The sequence below is a fragment of the Prinia subflava genome, chromosome 17 (genome assembly GCF_021018805.1).
Source record: "Prinia subflava isolate CZ2003 ecotype Zambia chromosome 17, Cam_Psub_1.2, whole genome shotgun sequence".
Classification (NCBI taxonomy): domain Eukaryota; kingdom Metazoa; phylum Chordata; class Aves; order Passeriformes; family Cisticolidae; genus Prinia; species Prinia subflava.
The window spans coordinates 12,782,929-12,803,258 of NC_086263.1; the positions used below are offsets into that span (position 1 = coordinate 12,782,929).

Sequence of the window (20,330 nt, forward strand, 5' to 3'; positions counted from 1 at the left end):
AATAGTAAATAGCAGCATGGAACAGCTTTCTTAGTCAGAAACATCTGGCTGGGTTTTATAATCTGAACAAAAGGGAAAAGCTTTGCTGTTTTCAGAGGTTATACTTGAAATTTCTAATCTGATATTGTTAATTGTAATTCACCTAAAATCCAGTTGATAACATGAAGCAGGAAATCCAAGTGCTCAGTGAGATGCTTTGACAGGTTACTGCCATCCTGTGACTTCCCTCCCTGAGGAGAGCACCAGTGCAACACCAGCCAGTGACAAATCAATCGTGGTTAAACTGGTGCAAACCTGTAATTACATATTTGCATCAGCTTAAACATCGCTTTATTGATTTCACTTAATCTGGTAACATCAGTTAGGTGAAACCTTTGTTAATAGGAATTTACCAAGTTAAGCTTAATAGATATAAGCAATGCCTAAAGTGATTGAGGTGACTCTGCACTGTGGGTGCACCCCAGTTAAACTGAGATTGATTTTTAAATCAATTCAATCCAAGCAATGCCGTGGTATGGACAAGACTGGAGAATTTGAGATACTCAGCCCCAATGAAAAATACTTTCATGATCCAGCTTGCTAATGTAGAGGCTGGTGGAAAGGAGATCCAGTGACAATTGTTAAATCAGCCCTCTGGAAACTTGTCCATTTTGTGCTGGCTGAAGGGGCTATTAACTAATCCATGTGCTGTTGTAAGCCAGGAGTAGGTGCAACCAAGGAAAGCTCAAGTAATTTACAACTGACTCAGTGCTGGCATGTTAATTTTCCTCCCTTGGTCACAAACCTGGGAACATATTGAATTTTTCACTAACTCTCCACTGAAGTGTTTTAAACCTCATCTTCCAGAGCTAAGCACTTTACTAAAAGGTCTTTGAAATTTTTTTTGAACTTAAGCAGAGATTTCTGGTGCAGAGGTTTAGGAAAATTATCTTCAGGTTAAGAAGATTTTGCTCTCCTCATAGAGAGGGATCCTAAAAGCTGAAAAGGCAGGGATGAGCAGGAAAGGAGTTCAAGGTTCACTGTCTGTGAAGAATAAGGAAAACTTGCACACCCAGACAGGTGGAGGGAGAAACATCTTTGGGATAGCAAATAATGAAGAATATGAGAAATTTGGGGTGATTGTTTTTTCCCAGCTGTTAAACTTGTTGGATTATCTTATTCTTACATCTCATTTGTCTCTTGTATTCATTAAATTCTGAAATGATCCCACTTGCACTGGAATCATTCACACATCCAGTTCCCCTTTGATTTTTTTTTTTGTTCATTTGAAGGCAGCTCCCTGAATTTTACCTATTTTTTTTCTCTCCTGCACGCACTGATAGGAGCTTTTTCAGTTTTGCTTCAGTGCTGAGCAATTTTATATCAATTTTTGAAACCTAGACATCTGTTATCAAATGGATTCGTTGTCCCCTGATCAGCTTTCCACTGAGGAAATGCACGGTGAGAGCTGATTATCAGAGCACATCTTTGCAGGCCATTCTTCTTTCCTGTATTTTGGGCCAGCGTTTGAGAGTGAAACCAGGACAGCATTTGTTTAATGTGTTTCCTTCAGTGCACTTTGGAGGGAGATCAGAGCAGGTAAATAAACACTGCTGTGTTGACTGGCTCATCCTTTTCCCAAGCTCAGTCATTAGGTCCAAAAATTCAGTTTTTAAAATGAGCAGCTCACGTATTTATGTGCAAGTGCTGAGTGCTTCCAGTTGCTTGTGAGGGTGAGAGTATCTGAAATATACAGCACATCTTAATTATGTGGTGCTCCTTGTAAAAAAAGATTTCCCTAAATCTTTTGTGACCCAATAAGGATTTCTATTGTAGGAGAGATGGTTTCAAGCAGACAGGGTATTTTTTAAAGATGCATATCCATATTAAATAACTTAATCTTTCTTGTGCAGGAAGGCTGAAAATACAGCACAGGGATAAATCAGCCTCTTTCAACGAGTAATTGAGGGGAAATGTTATCACCAGTATATTTTTTATATTGACAGGGAATGAGACTATCCGAAGTTTGATATTTTAATACCTTTCTGAATGTATTGTATAAGCATCGCCAGAGAAAATCACTTACTGCCAGCGTAAGCTCATCAGGCTTGGTATAATTAACATAAATTTCTCACACAAATACCTAAGTTTCTAATAGACCCTAAGCTAATCTCATTTTCATTTTTTAAATACCTGAGAGGATCTGAAAGCAGTTACCATCAAGCATTCAGCAGTGAATACAAAGGGGACCCGCGTGCGGCGACCTTTGCGGAACGTTTAGAGAGCCCCTAATCCGTATTTTTCCACCCATCCTCCTGCCCTGGAGAGGCGAGGGGAGCATTCCCCGGGCCCTGGCAGTGGCACCTCTTTCCCCCCTTGCTGCAGGTTCCGGATGCGGCAGGTGAACGTGGTGGGCTCCAGCCCCCTGAGCCAGCCCTCGCGGGTCATCCAGACCCTGCAGGCCCCGCCGGACGTGGCCCCCGGCAGCGTCACCGTGCGCACGGCCAGCGAGACCAGCCTGTGGCTGCGATGGGTGGTGAGCACCTCGGGGGACGTGGGCATGGGCATGGGGCTGCTCCCCCGGGGCCAGGGCAGCCCTCACAAAGTGCCTCCTCCTCCTCCTCCTCCTCGCGCTCAGCGCGAACGAGTAACGGCCAAATCGTTTCCTTTTCCAGACTAGTCGGAAATCTGAGCCTTGCCTTAAGTGCCTTATTAATCAAATAAATTGCCTACTGCCACTGATTCTGCCACTTCATCAGGGGGATGTGGCTGTGTGTAAAAGCTTGGCTTTGAGGAGCTGCAGGACCACGCTCTGGGTCAATGTGCGGGGCAGGAATGGGGTGCTCGAGCCAATTTGCCGCTGTCCACGGCTCGGTTGTTTGCTCTGTACAAAACTGACCCCAGAAGGGGCACCCCGGCCATGGGCAGCATCCTGTGGTTCTCAGAGCTGTGGTGCAGCAGCAGCCAGGCTGGCACTCCTGTGGGAAGATTAGATTTAGCTGAAACGGTGTGGAATTGTGCGCTAAAATGCAGAGATAAATGATTAATCGCGAAGATGCGGCAATCGCTGACATCGCTGTGCCCCTTCGCCCGTCTCAGTTACCTGCAGAGTTGCCACGTTGGGATTTACTTGGCAATTAACTTGGCTCCAGAATGGTTTTTCTTCACCCCTGTTAGGCAGAATTTTCCACCAGGGTTACTGCGGTGTGAAGTTGATGAAGCACAGGTTTCCTTTTGCCCAAATGTTAGCTTTTCCATGCATAAACTCATTATGGCCAGAACTCAAACTCAGGCTGGGAGCAAGAGGGTTTTTTCTCCTGTTGGAAAGGAATAATTCCAGTTTCTCAACAGGACACTGCACTTAATGCTGGACCTTGCCAGACCAAAACCTGAAGCTTGAAGGTGTCACCTCTCTTCCCACAGAGGAGCCATTGCAGTTCCTTTGAGAGACCCCACACATCTCTGTCATGGCTTTTCTGTGTGAATATCGTGCTCACGTTGGTACTGTGTCCAGGCCTACTTATCTCCCATCCAAATTAACTCCAGGTTGTTTTAAGAGCCTTCAAAACATTAAGATTGTGCTGCCTGGAAGACTGTTTTCCTGGAGTCAAACTGCAGGGTTCAGGAGAGGAGAAGCAACAGCTAAAAATGACCTGATAAACGCTTTTCATGCTTAATAACATCAATATTTGAAAGTGTTTAATCTCTTTTATTTCAAGACCTGCAGGTGAATCTGTTTTCCCCTGGGAGTTGGGGATTCCTCCCTTCCTGCAGAATGAGGGTCACGTTTTTAGCCCTGCATGCCTGCGGGGTAGAGTCTTCTAAGCTGTGAAATGTTAATGTTATCCAGCTTTTCCAGTGAATCAGAACTGAATCTCAGCCATCCGTGGCATCGTGTAGTTAGTTTTGCAGCAGAAAAACTCCAAACTTCATGAAGTAGGCTAATTATTTCATATTTTAATCTCTGAAATTGCTTGGGGAGTTAGAATACTAGAATGAATCTCTGCTGATAAATGAGGAGGCAGAGAGTCAGTAAAAAAAAGGCAAAAAATGTACGATAAATGAATTTGTCACATGCTTCAGCAATTTATCATTCATTTCCATAATTAATCACAAAGCTCTGAAATATATTGTATTCATATCACCTCCGTCGACACAAAGGGCTTGGTTTTGTGAGCAAACCCGCTTGGCTCAAAATTAAGGCAAAAAAAAGACAGAAAAATCTCAAGAAACATAGAGACCACAAAGCAAGAGGCAGAAAATCGACTTCTTGATGTTTTTTTTTATCGTGCGTGGCCCGCACACGAGCTGGGGCAGCCGTGGAGGGCCGCGTGTGCTGACGAGTTGTGTTTGCCTGCGGCAGCCACTCCCGGACACGCAGTACAACGGGAACCCCGAGGCCGTGGGGTACCGGGTGCGGGCCTGGCGCGTGGGGCCGCCGTCCCCCGCCCTGCTGAAGGTGCTCGGCGACCGCCTGGCGCGGGAGTGCACGCTGGAGGAGCTGCAGGAGTGGACCGAGTACGAGCTGCAGGTGCAGGCCTTCAACGCCATCGGGGCAGGGCCCTGGAGCGACGCCGTCCGAGGCCGCACGCGGGAGTCGGGTGAGTCCCAGCACCGCGTCTGCTGCCAGAAAACCCAACACTTTCTGCCCTTTCATGTCAGAGTCTAGAACATCCCTGTGGCTACCCTGGAGGGTTTGGAGACTGGACAGGGGGGTCTGGGATCTGTACAGGGGGGTCAGTCAGACCCACACAGGTCCCAGGAGGACACTGACTCTGATTCCTGTCCATGGGAGTGAACACTCACATGCAGGAAGAATCACAAATCCTAAGAATTTGAAATAAGTAGTGGATGGTTTGTTGTAGAATATAAATATAGAAATTAGGATTCTTAGCATATGGGGCTGAAGAGACAAGATGGAGGAATTGGGGAGTGGCCCCTGTCTTCCTTGTTCTTGTTCTCGTCCCCCATCTTGTGCTGAGTTGGGTTTTAGAGATTGGTTTAGAGTAGAACTGACATGTTAGTATAGGTAATAGGTATTGGTAAAATTTTGTAAATAAAAAATACATCTCGGACAGTGGTTGGGTCAGGGGTACTGTACATAAGGTGTGGGGCTCTCTGATCCGCCCAGTCTGCCGCGTGTCCTGCTCTGTGGAGACACCTTGCAGAGCTGAGAAAGAACTAAGATAAGGTACCCTGCCAGGGAGGCCTGGCAGAGTTGAAAAAGGACTGAGATAATGAAGAATAAACAACATTGGAAATGTGCACCAGCAGACTCAGTTTGTCGTCTCTACCTCTGGTGTGTAACACTTAGGGCAAAGAGAAGACTGAAAACCTTATTACCCCTGGGAACAGCAACCCAGGGGAAACTCCTAGGGAACAGCAGCCTTGGGAGACCCTTATTACCTTGGGTAACACCAACCCCAAGGAGAATCTCAGGAAAACTACAACCCTGAGACTTTCATTCAGATTTTAATTTTTTTAGCTTGGGGTTTTGGTGTTGGGTGGGTTTGGGTTTTTTTGTTTGGTTGGTTTTGGTGGTTTTTTGGGGGTTTTTTTAGGTTTTTTTGGTTTTGTTTTGGGTTTTTATTTGGTTTTTTTGCTTGCTGAGCCGTTAAATCTGAAAGGAAATTTAAAAAGGCCTATCTCGAGACGCACTGCAGGCAAAAAAGACGTACAGACATTTGAAGGGTTATTTCTTTTTTTTTAATTCTTCCTACCGTGCTTTCATGCACAAACCTTCAGGTTTTTTATTTAAAACAACCTCTCTCCATTTCTGCCCCAGTGTGGACAGCACAAGGAGAAGCTCGTATAGAGACTTTGCTGGCTGAGATGCTCTCTCACACCTCCTCTTCCTCCCCAGTACCCCATTTCCCCTAATTCTTCCCTTTTCCCCATCTGCTGCCAGCCTGAGGCACATTTTCTCACAGCTGTGGTTACCTGAAATCTCATTTCAAGCACCAAATAACTCTAAAAGGGCACAAGTCACGTTAGAGAGCTGATTACACAGAGAGAAATAAAATAATTACCTGAGCTTCTGATGGCACATTTTCAAACCTGCCTTCCAAAATTGTGTGTACAAGGCTGTGTAGACATAACCTGCTCACAGACCTGGAGCAGCAGGGCTGTATTGTTGAGCTGAATTGTCCAGGCAAGCACAGAGACTTCAAATATCAGAAGGAAACTGTCACTCTCAGGCAAGAGTAAATTACTGTTAGCTCAGGAGAGCAGTGGAGGCAGATGGTGAAAAGCTGCTCTCTAGCTGTTGACTTCCCCAAAACTTATTTCCAGACCTACCCTACATCCACCTGGGAAATGAAAAGTTCTGTTGCAAGTTAGTGACAAAGTGGGTGACGTGTGGCTTAAAAGTTTAATAATAAATCCATTTGTGACACTTATTTGTGCAAGGTTCAACGCTGACATTTTTGCCTGTTATTCCTTTGCAATTTTGCTTTGCTAAAGAAGTTTTTTCAAGGGATTTAATCCTGTGCATGTCTGTGCCCCGTGTACCACGCGGTGTTCCTTGGTGGGACGCGAGACCAGGCACGGCAGGGTTTGGTCTGCTGGTTCAGATAACTCTGCTTTGAACTAGCCAGGGAGAAAGCTAAACAAAGTCATCCCCCTCCACTGGAGTGTTGCTCTTTGGGAGGGAGTAATTGGAAAGCGATTGCCAGAGGTATTTTAAAGGAGGCTTGTGCTGGAGTTAGAGATAGCACGGCCCAGACAAAGCAGTTCTGTATCGTAATAAAAAGATATCACCTCCTCCACTTTCGCCTCTCTGCTGCTCTTCAAACACTTCTTTTGAAATGTAGTAAATACTAAGATTAAGTCATTTCATAAAACCTTAGGATTACAGCCCTCTTGCTCAGCATCTAAAGATCAGAGGTTACGTGTGGATCTGGCATTTTCTGTGACAGTATTAAGAGGAGGTTGACTTGAAACTGATTGTGGGAGGTACACAGAACCCAGGATCAAAATAGCACAAAGCTGTGATCTAGGCCATAAGGACTCATTTGGTTTTTTCCATGTGTTTTCTTTGATACTGACATCTGATTTCTTGCATAGAGCAAGTCAGGGCTCAGATTTTGGCTGTATTTTCCTAGATTTAGAATATACAAGATATGCTTAGCAGCAAACTGTATGAAAGCACTTCAGGGAATCTGGAATTAACCTGTATGCACAGTCAAATGGGGTTAAAATGCAAATAAAAGATATTTAAAGCCGTAGAGAAAGGTCAAAGCACTTTTAGGTCTGTCTTCGGAACTATAAGAAAAATTCTATTTCTTGGTTATGTTCTCAAAGTACCTCAAAAGCAGATGTCCTAAATATTTCTTTTTCTGTTTTTTAGATACAGAGTCTTAGGGAAGTTGGTTTTGCTGGTGCTGAGGGTTGTAAACATCCTGCACAGCTGGCCAGAGGTGGCTTGGCCAGGATCGTGTGGTGCTTCATTGGCACAGCTCCTGGTTCCATGTTTTACACCATCCAGGGAGATAAGGAGGAGAGCCCAGGCCGTGGTGTCTGATGGCAGTGCAGCCACTGGAGCCCAAAATCTTTATTGAAAATAAAGCTCTGTTTGAGCATTTGTTTGCTTTAGGTTGTGCAATCACAGCACTGATAGCTGAGCACAAATGCCAACAACAGTAGTGGGGCATGTCACCACAAGTACTCACTGGTTTCTGAAGCTCTTGAATATATAAAACAAATCAAAGCCAAAGAAGCTATGAGAGAATAAATAAAGCTGGAGGTTTTGGTAATGCTGGTGTGAAAAACAGTTGGGAAATCCTAAAATGAAAATCTGGGATAGGGTTGCAAGCAGCTGAAGGTGGAGGGAGATGAATTAGGATTTTTAAACAGGAGAGGTTCTATCAATCCAAAATGTTTTTGTGATGTTAGAAATTAAATAGCTCATTAAATTTTACAGTGTAAAATAACTGCAGGGTAACAAGCTCAGTTTCCACTCAATAAATTGACAATGACAGTAGGTCCAATATAGAGAAAGTAAGAAATTGCAGAGGCATCTGATGTATTGGAACAACCTTGGCAGGGCTGCATCCTCTTAGATACAGACACTCTTGCTTTCCAAAAAATTCATCTCAGACACACCTAACCCAGTGCCTTAATGGATTCTGTGCTCTTAATATTCAGCTACATGAATGTGTACACTTGTCTTACAGGATGAGCTACTGTAGGAGCGTGGTCACACATCCATGGCAAGGATCAATCTCCCCATGCTCGGGAGTCTGACCTTCACAGAGCAGTCACTGTGCTGTGATGGAGCATCTCCTGATAATTCAAATGTGGTCCAGTGTCACTGTGGGAATTTGTCAGTTTGTACAAGCTGAGGATTTGGCCTGCAGTACCTAATTTTATAGGCAAAGTGGATGTGTCCTGCAGCTGGGATACTTTTGCTGTGAACCTTGCTGGAAATTTGCACTTCTTGGCTGACATCAGTCAGATGTACAATGTGCCACTTTAATTTTTGCTTTCAAAAAGAGTGAGGGATGTGAAGCTAAAATGAGCTGCAAAAATGCAGAGAAGCACTGCATCCCTCTCCCTAGCTTTCCTAGAAAGCCAGAATACAGACTAGCTTATCAAAAGCTCCTTTTGGCCCAGTTAGAGACATAAAAAGACATAATTTGCTGTATATCAGATGTGGCTGTGTCAGATGTAGATGGAGGGTGCATGACTTTAGATGCCAAAGTGAATAACCTTAAAAACTTGAGCTGTTACTGAAATTCCAGTGCAAAGTGGCAGTAGCTCTGTGATTTCCTCTGTTTGATCTTCTGGAGTGCTCCGTGCTGGCACTTTGCTGGATTAGCTCATCATTTAGTTCCCGTGTTTCTGGTTCGTTTTGTTCAAACTCTGGGACTCTTTTGGACAACTGTTGCTTGGCTTCTGTGCTGTTCTTGCAGGTTACTAATGAGAACTCAGCTTTTTAGAGATTATAACAAAGTCTTCAGTGCAACAGTTTAAGGAAACCAGCATTAGAGAAGGGAGCTTGCAGAGGAGAGAGGGATTATGTGCCTCACTCACTAATTAGTCTTAGCAAACTATAATTTCTTTGAGTCACAGGTTCCTGAGAGGGGAGATGGGTCAGAGAAATGAAGGTTACCTTTCAATTCATTCTTAAAGGCTCAATCAAAGTCTGTTACGTGATAAAAGACTGGCAACAATAAGATCCATAAAATCACTTGCAGGTCCTGAATTCATATTAGAATAAAATTCTTGACACTGAGGTGAGAACTGAAGATTTAAAGCTCGCTCAATGAGCACAAAGATTTCTGCCATTCAGGCATTGGACTTGGATTCCTTTCCAGTGAGAGGGGACATTCAGCTGCTCTGTCACTGGGAATTGAGAGGGCTCTGAGCTCATGAACCTTCTCTCCCCTTTGTCAGCTGCCCAGTGCCCCCAGCAGCAGTGTGACCATCCTCACCTCAAAGCCAGCAATGCCCTCGGGGCCAGCCCGGGCACAGCCTCCACCTTCTGTGAATTCGGGAGAGTTCCTGGCTGCCCATCAAAGAGGAAAAGAAAGATTTGTAAAATAAAGTAACTTTTTTCTCTTTTGAAAGGCCTCAAACTAGATAAAATAGAAATAAATGTGGCTGGAAAGGGCTTCTTTTCTCTCCACATCCTGGTTTCTTGTGACCCACCTCCACCCTTTCTCTCTCCAGGAGTGATTCATGTGGGAGTAGCTCTTTGTGAAGATCTACAGATAAAGTTATGGCAGCTATCCAAAGACATTCATGGCTCCTGGCAATCTATTTTCCTTTAACATAATTATATCCTTGTGGGGGATAAATCTGGAAGAAGATTTAAAAAAAAAAAAGATACTTCAGTGTTGGAGGGGGAAAAAAATTGGATTTTAGTCTGCTGCAGTGTCATGTGATGGTGCTCTGTTTCTTATGCCCCAAATAATTATTATCAGGGAAATTGTTTCAGAAATTCCTATCTCTGCCGTTTACCTTGAGTGCACAGGGGTGGGGGTGCCACGTTTTGGGGGTGGGTTTTTTCCATTTTTATTAGTTCTGGTGTCATACTCATTATCTCACTCATGTTGCTAGGAGCTTCAGGAGCTCGCCTCCAGAACAGCAGGTCTGTCCTTTCACGCGGACAGGCAGGAAAGCATTTCTTTGGCAGAGCTTTGGGCTGCTTTTTGTGATGTATTCAGGCCCTAATCAGGCCTTACTGTCCCTAAGTGCTTGTGTAACATAACTTGGTGAATGTTCTCGGGAGGTCTGACAGGTGTATCAGGCTTTAGAAAAGATTGTACCCTTCAGATGTTGGAAATGCCACGGGGAAAAATGCGAAAGGGCAGCGTAAAATGTGAACTCTTAAAAATAGCCTCACATCCTGCTTGCATAACGTGACATGCTATTAAGCTTGCCCACAAAAGGCTGCAGTTGTGTGGTTCTGCAGCAGCACTTCGAGTTTTAATGGCATGGGAAAATGCAAGTTTGCTCTTCTCTGGAGTCAGAGAAAATTACAGTATTCCTGTGCCATCAGTCCTAATGATGTTTCCAGCTTCACGAGAGCCAATTTTGCAACATAAATGAAATAGGCATCTCTCATTGACACCGTACCAATCCCTGAAAATACCCCTCGTGTTAATGCATCCATCTCTAATTGATGTCTTGCAAATGTTGAGCACTATCACATCATCAAAAGGCTGCATAGGTTAAAGAACTTCTTACTGAAGTGGGAGTGCTGTCCAGGGGGGAAATTATTGCTAGCTCTAGACAAGATGTTATCATTTCCTTTTAGATAATATAGGAAGGCACGAGGGCATAAAACTTCTTGTTAGATCATGCTGTAAGATAAACTCACATTCAGAGAGATTTCTGGGGTTTGGCATAGGCAATAAAAGCTATGGGGAAAAAATACTGGGGGATAAGCTTCTGGAGAAGTCCAGGAATTTAAACTTGGTTCTAATTACCACAAATACATAGAATTTGAAATTTATTCATAGCTGTCAATATTTACTGTCTGTCTGTAGACACTGATAAGTATTAAATGTTTAGCTCTTTACAAACATTGTCATTTCTGAGATGAACTGGCAAGAAATTGTGAGACAGGCTGACATAAAAAGATGATGTAGAATGAATACAAGAGGAAAAAGAATTGTCTAAAACATATTCCAGCCCTTTTGGGTTTGAATGCTCTTCTGTGGGATCCTGGAAGGCTCCTGGGCAGGTAGGGAGATGGAGAAAAATGATCTGATGTGTCTGACCTATTTCTGCTCTTTGGTGTGGTTCCAGTTCCCTCTGCTCCTCCTGAGAATGTCTCTGCTGAAGCTGTGAGCTCAACCCAGATCCTGCTGACCTGGGCAGCAGTTCCTGAGTCTGAGCAGAACGGTCTCATCCTGGGCTACAAGGTACACAACAGGAGCTTCATACTCGTTTGATTTTTTGTGTATTACCAGGACATGATTTTGTACTTGTTATTCATTATTCACCTGCTGGATATTCTTATTGCCCCAAGGTCAGCTGGAGAAGGTACGGGAAGCGTGCTGGCTTTGAAAGGGGGGCTTGGTGAACGTAACCCCATTTCACACTGGGCGACGAGGAGGAACCTCCCTCTCCTCACTCCTCACGCAACAATCCCTCTCCTCCTGTGTTCACATCTATCCTGCAGATCCTTTACAAAGCCAGGGATTTGGACTCGGAGCCCAGGAGCCACACGGTGAGGGGGAACCACACGCAGTCAGCGCTGCTCTCGGGGCTGAGGAAGTTTGTGCTGTACGAGCTGCGGGTGCTGGCGTTCACCCGCATCGGCGACGGCGTGCCCAGCTCTCCCCCGGTCACCGAGAGGACCAAGGACGATGGTGAGTTCAAAGCTTGCCTAAAGAACCATCTTCATTCATCCAGCAAGCATAGGCAGCAAAGATTTGGAATTTGGGAGGATTTTTTTCAGCTTTAACCCAAAGGATGTTGGGTGCGTGTGGTGTAACTCAGCAGTGTCCCATTGGTCACAGGCTGAAAATGTGTCAGCTTTAACCCAAAGGACTTTGGGTGTTCGTGGTGTAACTCAGCCCTGTCCCGTTGGTCATGGGCTGAGAATGTGTCAGCTTTAACCCAAAGGACTTTGGGTGTACCTGGTATAACTCAGCAGTGTTCCATTGGTCACGGGCTGAGAATGTGTCAGCTTTAACCCAAAGGGTGTTGGATGTTCCTGGTGTAACTCAGCGCTGTCCCGTTGGTCACGGGCTGAGAAGGTGGCAAAGGCACAGAGAACCAGTGTCCCCTATTTCCTCCTTCCCTGCAACTAATGAAGAGGAAAAGAAAATATTGACCTCTGAAGCTTGGTGGAGATAATTTCTATTGAAGGCAATTTTAGAGCCCAATTATAAATTCCTATTGAAGTTCATTCATGCTAAAAAAAAAAAAAATTAAAGAAAAAAAAAAGTGCTTCAATTGAAAGCAATAAACAAATCTGGGCCTGACTGGACTGAAGGAAAGAGATGGAATAAGGCATTGACCTTGGAAGATGATCCTTCCAGCTTCGTTTTGCAGCTGCCTCCAGCACTTCCCAGGGGGTTCCCAGTGCAGTTGGATGTCCTGAAGGAACCCAAGCAAGCACTCCCTGAGCACCCTGGTGTGGTGGAAGCATTCCCGTTGATGGAATTCTATAGAAATTTGGTGCCATTATTGAAATATTTTTGGGCTTTGCAGATGCTAAAACTGCTTTTACTTTTGTTACCTTTTCAGGAATAAATAGGTTGAGATCAGTGTGAGAGGCTTCTGTTTAAATCTCTCTCTTTGTCATCAAAATCTTTTCAAAATAATAATGGAGTAAACATTGGTTTACACAAGCAAATTGATTAAGGTAATTTGGTTGGGCTGAAAACACATTCAGACTTCTGGCTTAACAAAACATTTTCCATTCAGTGCAGGGAAGGAAGGAGTGGGACCATGTGGGGTCAGGAACAGGGCCAACAACTCCCTGACATTTTTTTAGCCTTTTTTTTCAGCATACTCCCTGTGTGTAGACCTGACTTTTCTTTGAAAGGGAAAATAAGAAAAATTACTGTTAGCAGAACTCTGCAGGGAGAGAGAAAGCACTCAATGAAATGTACATATCAGGCTGTAATGAGAAATACTTAAAACTGTTTGTTTTGGATAACCCCATTATAGCAGTTCCCTCCTTAAGTGCATGTTGGCAAATGAAACAAATTGTTCTTCCATCTCCATACCCCTGACATAAATATGTTGTGTCTCCTCTGGGCTCAACTTAATTAAAAGTATCACCAGGAGTAATGCAGGTGGAATTTGTGCTGAAGGGGAAAATTCATGGATGGTAATGTATGAATTAGCATCTCCTCACCTCTGAACCTGGGCTGGTCAGCACCGTCTGTGTTAATGTGCCTCTCACCTGCCTCGGGTCCTCCCGCTCACACCTCAGTGTTTAAGATGCTAATGTAAAGCCAGAAACAGGTCAAAGCTGGTGCTGATGACACAGGGAAGGGATATTATTGAATTCCAACAGGTATGAAGTGGATTAAGCTATATAACTCTCTGTAAAGACAGCTTGGTGTCTTGCTTCAGGGTGTGTTCTCAGTTATACCAGTGGTGATGCTGCAGCGAGAAAAATCCTTCAGAGCTCCTAAAACCACTGTAGCACTGGTGTGTGTTTGATCTCTGAGGGTGTTGGAGCCCTTATCCATGGACAGAATAGACATTTACATACAGAACAAACGTATATTATGCACATGCATGAGTGCTTCCAACTGTTCTTGGAGAGATGCTGTAATTCTGTGCGGGGTGAGCAGGACCTGTGATCCCAGTGGGACACAGCCCTTGCTGCCCTGAGCTCTGTGTCCCCCCGCAGCCCCCGGGCCCCCCGTGAGGATGGTGTTCCCCGAGGTGAGGCTGACGTCCGTGCGCATCGTCTGGCAGCCGCCCGAGGAGCCCAACGGGATCATCCTGGGTAAGGAACGTGGGGATGGACATCACAGCAGCTGAGGGGCTTTCCTTTGCCTTGCACAAATCCCTTTCTGAAGAAAGGAAAACGTGCTGCTGCCAGCTGAGGGGGTGTGGTGAGGGGACAATTCTGCAGGGCTCCGTGCTGTGGGTTTTCCTGAGCCAGAATTTGGTGTTGTCCAGGGCCCTGTGTCTGAACGTCATCTCTCCTCCCATCTGCATTTGCGTTGGTAACCTGTTTGTCTGACTGTTGGGAAAACTGCCTGGAGACCTGGATTTCCCCCACCTTTGCCAGACATGCCCAGTGTTTCAGTTTTATGTGTGCTTCCATTTTATTGCTTCCTTCAGATATGTCTGACAGGTCATGAGGAGTTAAATCCTATTTGCCCCTTCTTCAGAGAAAGAGAGGCAGCAAGGCACAACAGGAATTTGTGGAAAACCTTCTCACCTTGCTGCTGTCATAACTCTTGGGTTGCCTTTGCAATATGTGCACCAGCCACTGTTACACTTAAATGTGAAGACTTTTACGATGTAAGAAACCATTCCTGCCTTTAAAATTAACGTAGCCCATAGTTACCAAGCAATTTAGTGTTTTCTGCTGCTGCTGAACACATTTTACAGTAGTTTTGGCTGGTGAGTAAAGATTTGTGTCTCAATTCTGAGAACAGAAGCAAAAGCTTTTGGTTTTATCTATTACTCAGTCTGCCAGGCCTTTCTGCTTCTAATTTCACTGCCGTTGTTCAGGCTCACGTGCAGGCTCTCAGCAATATTCCCTAAAGCCTTCCTGGCTGGCTGGAGGGTGCCTGCTTCAAATGCTCCTGCAGAGGTGGCACTGCTTTAAATACAGAACTCATCCTGCATTGCACTTAAATCTTGAATCAAGAACCCAGAGTGTTTGCTCAGGTGTGTAGTTTACCAAAGTGATCCTGGCATCTGAAGACACAGGGAAATCTTCAAAGAGCATCCAAAGGCAGACGCTGCAGGATTTTCTGAGCACAAGCTCAGAAAATGTGTGAAGCTTGGCAGCGGTGAGCTGCCAGAGATGGATCCACGCAGGGTTTCTCTGCAGCTCAAGGAAGCTTGGCTTCCAGGCTGTCCTGCGGGTTTGATTTGCTGCTTTTTTTAAGGAACTGTGTGTCCTAGAACTAGCTCTCAGCAGAGATTGAGATCTGAGTCACAGGATGTGGTTAAGGAGGAAAAAATCATTTGACAGGAATGATGAGAAAGCACAAAGGAGATTTTGCTCCCCCAACTGTGTTCCAACCTCTCACGTTGCTGCCCTTTGTCGGCCTCATTTGCTGGAGTTCCTGCAAGATCAGGAGTAGGAGCTTTTCTTTATTTTGTCTTTGCAGAGTGCTTTGTGCAGTGCATCCCCTGTGCCGCTGGTTCTTGCTCATTTCCATGATGATAAACTCATACAAACAGGGTTGGAAGGAAAGGGAGAAGCTGTCCCCTAAAGGATCTTTGGCATGTTTAGCATGTAGACTGTTGTTTCCCATGCCCAGTAAGACAGCCCAGGATGGCTCACACAGTGCTTGACTACTCTGATGCTGTAACTCAGTCAATTCATGTCCCTCTGTTCATTTCTGCTCTTTCTCACAGGACAGTTCCAGGTCTGCCAGTCCTCCTCTCACAAGTACATTCAGCATTTTCTCTTTAAGTGTGATAATTTGCAGATGTCTTTATTGAATTTCATCTCACTGATTCCAGACCATCTCTCTTCATTACCCAGATCTCTTTAAATGACACTCGTGTCCTCTAAAGTGTGCACAGCTTGGTTTCATTTTTGGAGTTTGCAAACAGATTGGCAATTCCATCAGCCAGGTCATTAATGAAAGTATTAAACAGGACCAGACTCATTCATGAGGTCTCATGAGAGCTTCCTATGTCCTCCCAGGCTGTTAGCAAATCATTGATAACAACATTTTATTTTTTAAGCATTCATCTCAAAAAGTGTGGTGTTTTTTTAGGTTCTGTTATTGTGTTTGCTTTTGGTGGGACTGTGTGCAACCATATTAAAGCCTTACTCAAAGTCAATGTGGATCATATCTACTCTTCCCACCTGGCCAATTACACTGTCAAAATGGAAAACAGATTATTTGATATTTATTATTTGCCTCAACCAAACAGATATTGGCTGTTCCTTGGTACATTATTATCCTCATAGATGCTTGTATATTGACTCATATTTTTTTGCATGTTCTTTCTGTGTATTGAACTTTAGTTTGATTCATTCATAATTCCTTTAGTCAGTGTGGCCTCTTTTAAAAGATGGTGTACCCTGTTTGCCCTTTTGTAATGTTCTGGGATGTCACCTGTCATCCACAGGTCCTAGAAGAGAATGGCTAATTATTCAGAGATGGCTCCATCTCTGCAGGGCAAATTTCATCAGGCCTTTCTGACTTGATTACATCCAGCTTAACTAAATATTCGTTAACCTCTTCTCTATTCCAGCCCACATCCCTACTTACATTGTTGTCACTTTTAATTTGTGTGGAGGATCTTGTCAGCACCAACTTCTTGTTGTGTGTGAAAATGCAGCAATGCAGGTATCAGCCTTCCTTCCCTTTCTGCCTCACCTCTCTTTCGCTCATCTTTTCTTCCTGTTGGTTGACCTGTCCTCCTCCTCTCCCTCAAATTTCTAATGTATTTATGAAATCTTCCTCACTGGCTTTGCTGCCCTTCAGGTGATAACTCACTTTGCTCTTTGGCCATTCTGATTTTGTCCCTACCTGCCTCTGCTGTCTATTTATACTCTCCCTTAGTCCTGTGTCCTGTTTCAACCTTTTGTCCAATTCACTTTTGATTTTCAGGTCATTAGTGAGCTCTGAATGCAAACATATTGGCCTCTTAACATCTTTTGTCTGCGCTGGGATAGTTGTACCATTTTTTTTGTCTCTTAAAATGGTCAGCTAACCTGGATTCCTTTTTCCCTTAGAATTCCTTCCCAGGGGATGTTACCTGCCAGTCCCCCCCATCCACCTCTTTGAAGTCCATTGTCTTTATTCAACAGTTCTCACTTTTATTTTCTCAATGGTAGAAATACTGAGGTTCCTGGAGGAAGTAGTTAGCTGCCAAAGAGAGAAAAAGGGAAAATTGTTCATGCTGGGTGCTTCTGTGATCTTTTCTAAGAAGTGAGCTGTGCTTCAAAAATAGATAAAACACAATGTGTAGCCTTCTTAGGAAAGGTTGCAAATTTGGTTAGTTTGGGGTTGTGTTTTTTTTTTTTTTTCCTGTACACTTTTTACATCTCATTACTTTAATGAACCTCCAAAACACCACTGCAACCCCCTGGTCAAGTGCACCAAAGTGGAGTCATTGGGGAAAATAAGTGAACATAATTTTGTGTGCTGCCCTTCTATTCACTCATGGGGCTCAAAAGGAAAACCACTTGCTTTGCAAGAGCGACTCGCATTCAGAGCCTTTGAACTAATGTTCCTGCTCTGCCTGCCTTGTCCTCTGAGCATACACACACCTTTGCCGCTAACATTTTTGTAATCTATATAAAAACATGTTCTAGCATTTCAGAGAGAGATTAGCAGGATGAAATACTGGCAGGCTCCAAGAGGGAAAACCACTTGTTTGTTTGTTTAAATATTTTACCGTGCAAGACTGCGAGATATTTCCCTTTTTCCTTCTGGGAATGTTACGCCAACCATCTGAGGCTTCGCTCTGTCTTCCTCTCTGCACTCAGTTCAGCCAGCACCCACATAGTTCCCCCAAATGCTATTAAAGATGAATGAGACATTAATGTGCATTTGTGCACTTCAAGCTATGAGCTCCCCCTGAAAATGAGAGCTTAACCCACATCCTCCCAGGCCCTGGTTAGCATTCCTCACCGTACCCTCGTATTTAGCATTTACCTGGAGCTTACTGAAAAAAGAAAAAAACTGTAAGAGCTCCGCCGAGAATTAGAACCAAAATTGGATGTAATCCATGTTTGCAAATTCCTATTTTGATCCCAGGCTGCATTTGCACACCCGCTGGCCCTAAAACAGATAAGCAGGAAAATCAACAAACTGGATTGCTGCTCCGCCGCGCCGAGCGTAACCTCGCGGTATCGCTCGGCTCTCCCCGAGTTCCGTGACAAATTAATAAATGTTTGTATCTCTGCTGCACCATGGCCCGCACCAACGGGTGCTGTCACTCCTTGAAGGGCTTCGTATGGTGATGAGCTTGAAATCTTTTTGATATTCACGGGGCGTTGTCACCCTCCTCCCGCCTGTTTGCTTTGGGGAATCCGGCGGCGGTGCTGCGGTGACCTGACGTTTAACAGGCAGCTGCCATTTATTGAGCCTGGGGAGTGTGCAGCTCGTGGAACTGTTTGCACTTGTGCAAAAAAAAAATGCTCAGAAAGATGCTAAAGTGAAAAATAAGCCCGGGTTCAATGAGTAAATTAACTCCTGAAGACTTGATCTTTCAGGAGGGTTTTTTGTGCTGTTTTGGCCTGGTGAGTGGCAGGACTCCCAATAGCAGAAGAGATTTGGGATCTGATGCTATAGGGAGAAAAAGTTAAGAAAATAATATGAATTCTTATTGACCATCCAGATATTTCACATTCTGTAAGATATTCCTTTTTCCCAAAAGTTTGCTCCAATCACCTTTTAAAGGTTATATTTTCATTCATACCCTTTGATTTTTTATTTTTTTCCCTGAGATATCTGCAATATCTTATTGTCATAATCTAGTAAGAAAAGGAAGCTGCTCATTCCTCCACTGCAGCTATTGCCTGTTATAGCCCTCAAGCATACATTAATTTCTCTTTGAACACTTTCCATTTACCTCTATTGATTTGCCTCGTTTGATTTCATTTAACATTTCCTTTCTTCTCCTATCCCTTGTTGCTGAAATTCATCAACTTAATAATTTTATCTTTTTGATCTTGCATTAGCCCTAGTTATTATCCAAGCTGTAGTTTCTGTGCCACTGAGAAAAATATAAAATTAATGCTTTTTATGCCAGTCTTTTCCTCATTGTCCCGAGCTGTCTAACAGGAGATGCAGGGGGTCAGAATGAAGTGCTGGGTGTCTCTCAGGTGGGTTGTATGTAGCAATAAAAATGGGCTGAGTTCAGGTGTAGAGCTTGGATATTCACCTTGGAATCAGACCTACGGAGGTGTTGAGTTTCTTAGGAAATCTGTTAAGGTGGTGGCTCTGGTTGTGTAAACTCAGGAAAACAGATATTTCCTCAGACTCTGAGCCAACACAGCAGATGTAGGAGGGGACAGTGAGAGTTGGCACTGTTTTTCACAGGGATGCAAGGAAAGGGAGTTTGCAGAGCCTGTCACAGACACAGGCTGTGACAAGTGATTTCCTCTTTCTCACAGCCAAATTAATTTCTTCACTAGCCACACACCCACTCTTGTGTAAGATATTGTAATGGCCTAGATATGTATGTGCTCCTTTGCCTAACCTGGGTGTGTTTGCAATTGCTTTCCAGCATGAGTGCCACCACTTAGCAGTAAATAGTTATCTTTCTATTCCCCCCTTACATTTTAACTACACTTCATATTTTACAAAGGTTTAGAAAAGAGAGGAAATTACTCGACAAGGATATGTCCCAGATATCATACTTATCTTTTAATAACTAGATAAATCAACTTTTTTATTCTTTTAATATTCTCTGTTTCCCTCCAGGTCTTATTCTTTACGTCTTATGTCCCTTTATCAAGCTGCTTTAGCCATCTTAGTTGCTTTTTCCTTCATCTTTCCTGCTTCTGTAAAAATTTCCCCAGTGCTTTTCTTTGCCTATTTTTCCTCCTTGTTAAGATCCTGCACTGGGGTTTTCACTCCCACATTCTTCACATCAGTATAAACAAAAAAGATCATATATATATCAGTTCCTTCTCCACATTGCTCTCTGTCATTCTGTGGACTTTTAAAAAAGATCAAAATATTGCAGCATTAAAGGCACAGAAATACTTTGTTGAAATATATTGGACCAGTAATGGAAGAACTAGTCCCATGGATAAAAGGAGATAATTTGCAGGTGAAAGAATGAAATGTTGAAAGTGTAAGACCCCAAGACTTTGCTGGGATCTAAGCACATTCAGGAGCATTGAAAAATCATGAGACTTTTTAATTGATTAGAATAGAATAGAACAGACTATTCCAATTGGAAAGGCACGAATAACAATAATGAAGTCCAGCTGCCTGACCAGTTCAGTGCTGACCAAGTTACAGCATTATTAATGGCTTCATCCAAATGGCTCTGAAACACAGACAGGCTTGGGGCATTGCCCACCTCCCCAGGAAGGCAGTCCCAGGGTTTGACGACTCTCTCTGTAAATAAATCCTTCCTCATGTCCAGTCTGAACCTTGGATGAAGCAGTTTTGAACCATTCCCGTGTGTCCTATCAGTCCAGGGAAATCACAGAACCCGGACAGTTTGGGTTAGCAGCAATCTTTGAAAGACATCTTGTCCAACCCCCCTGC

General features: G+C 43.9%; 1 protein-coding gene across 6 annotated transcripts in view; it reads left to right on the top strand.

Annotated features, from left to right (window-relative positions):
* SDK1 (sidekick cell adhesion molecule 1) overlaps window positions 1-20,330 on the top strand; it is a 385,946-nt gene that overhangs the window by 298,224 nt on the left and 67,392 nt on the right. For all 6 annotated transcript variants that reach the window (XM_063414764.1, XM_063414763.1, XM_063414762.1 and 3 more), the window contains 5 exons: window positions 2,365-2,515; window positions 4,343-4,580; window positions 11,236-11,351; window positions 11,612-11,801; window positions 13,805-13,903. In XM_063414764.1, coding sequence (XP_063270834.1) covers window positions 2,365-2,515; window positions 4,343-4,580; window positions 11,236-11,351; window positions 11,612-11,801; window positions 13,805-13,903 — 794 coding nt within the window. The remainder of the gene's footprint in view (window positions 1-2,364; window positions 2,516-4,342; window positions 4,581-11,235; window positions 11,352-11,611; window positions 11,802-13,804; window positions 13,904-20,330) is intronic.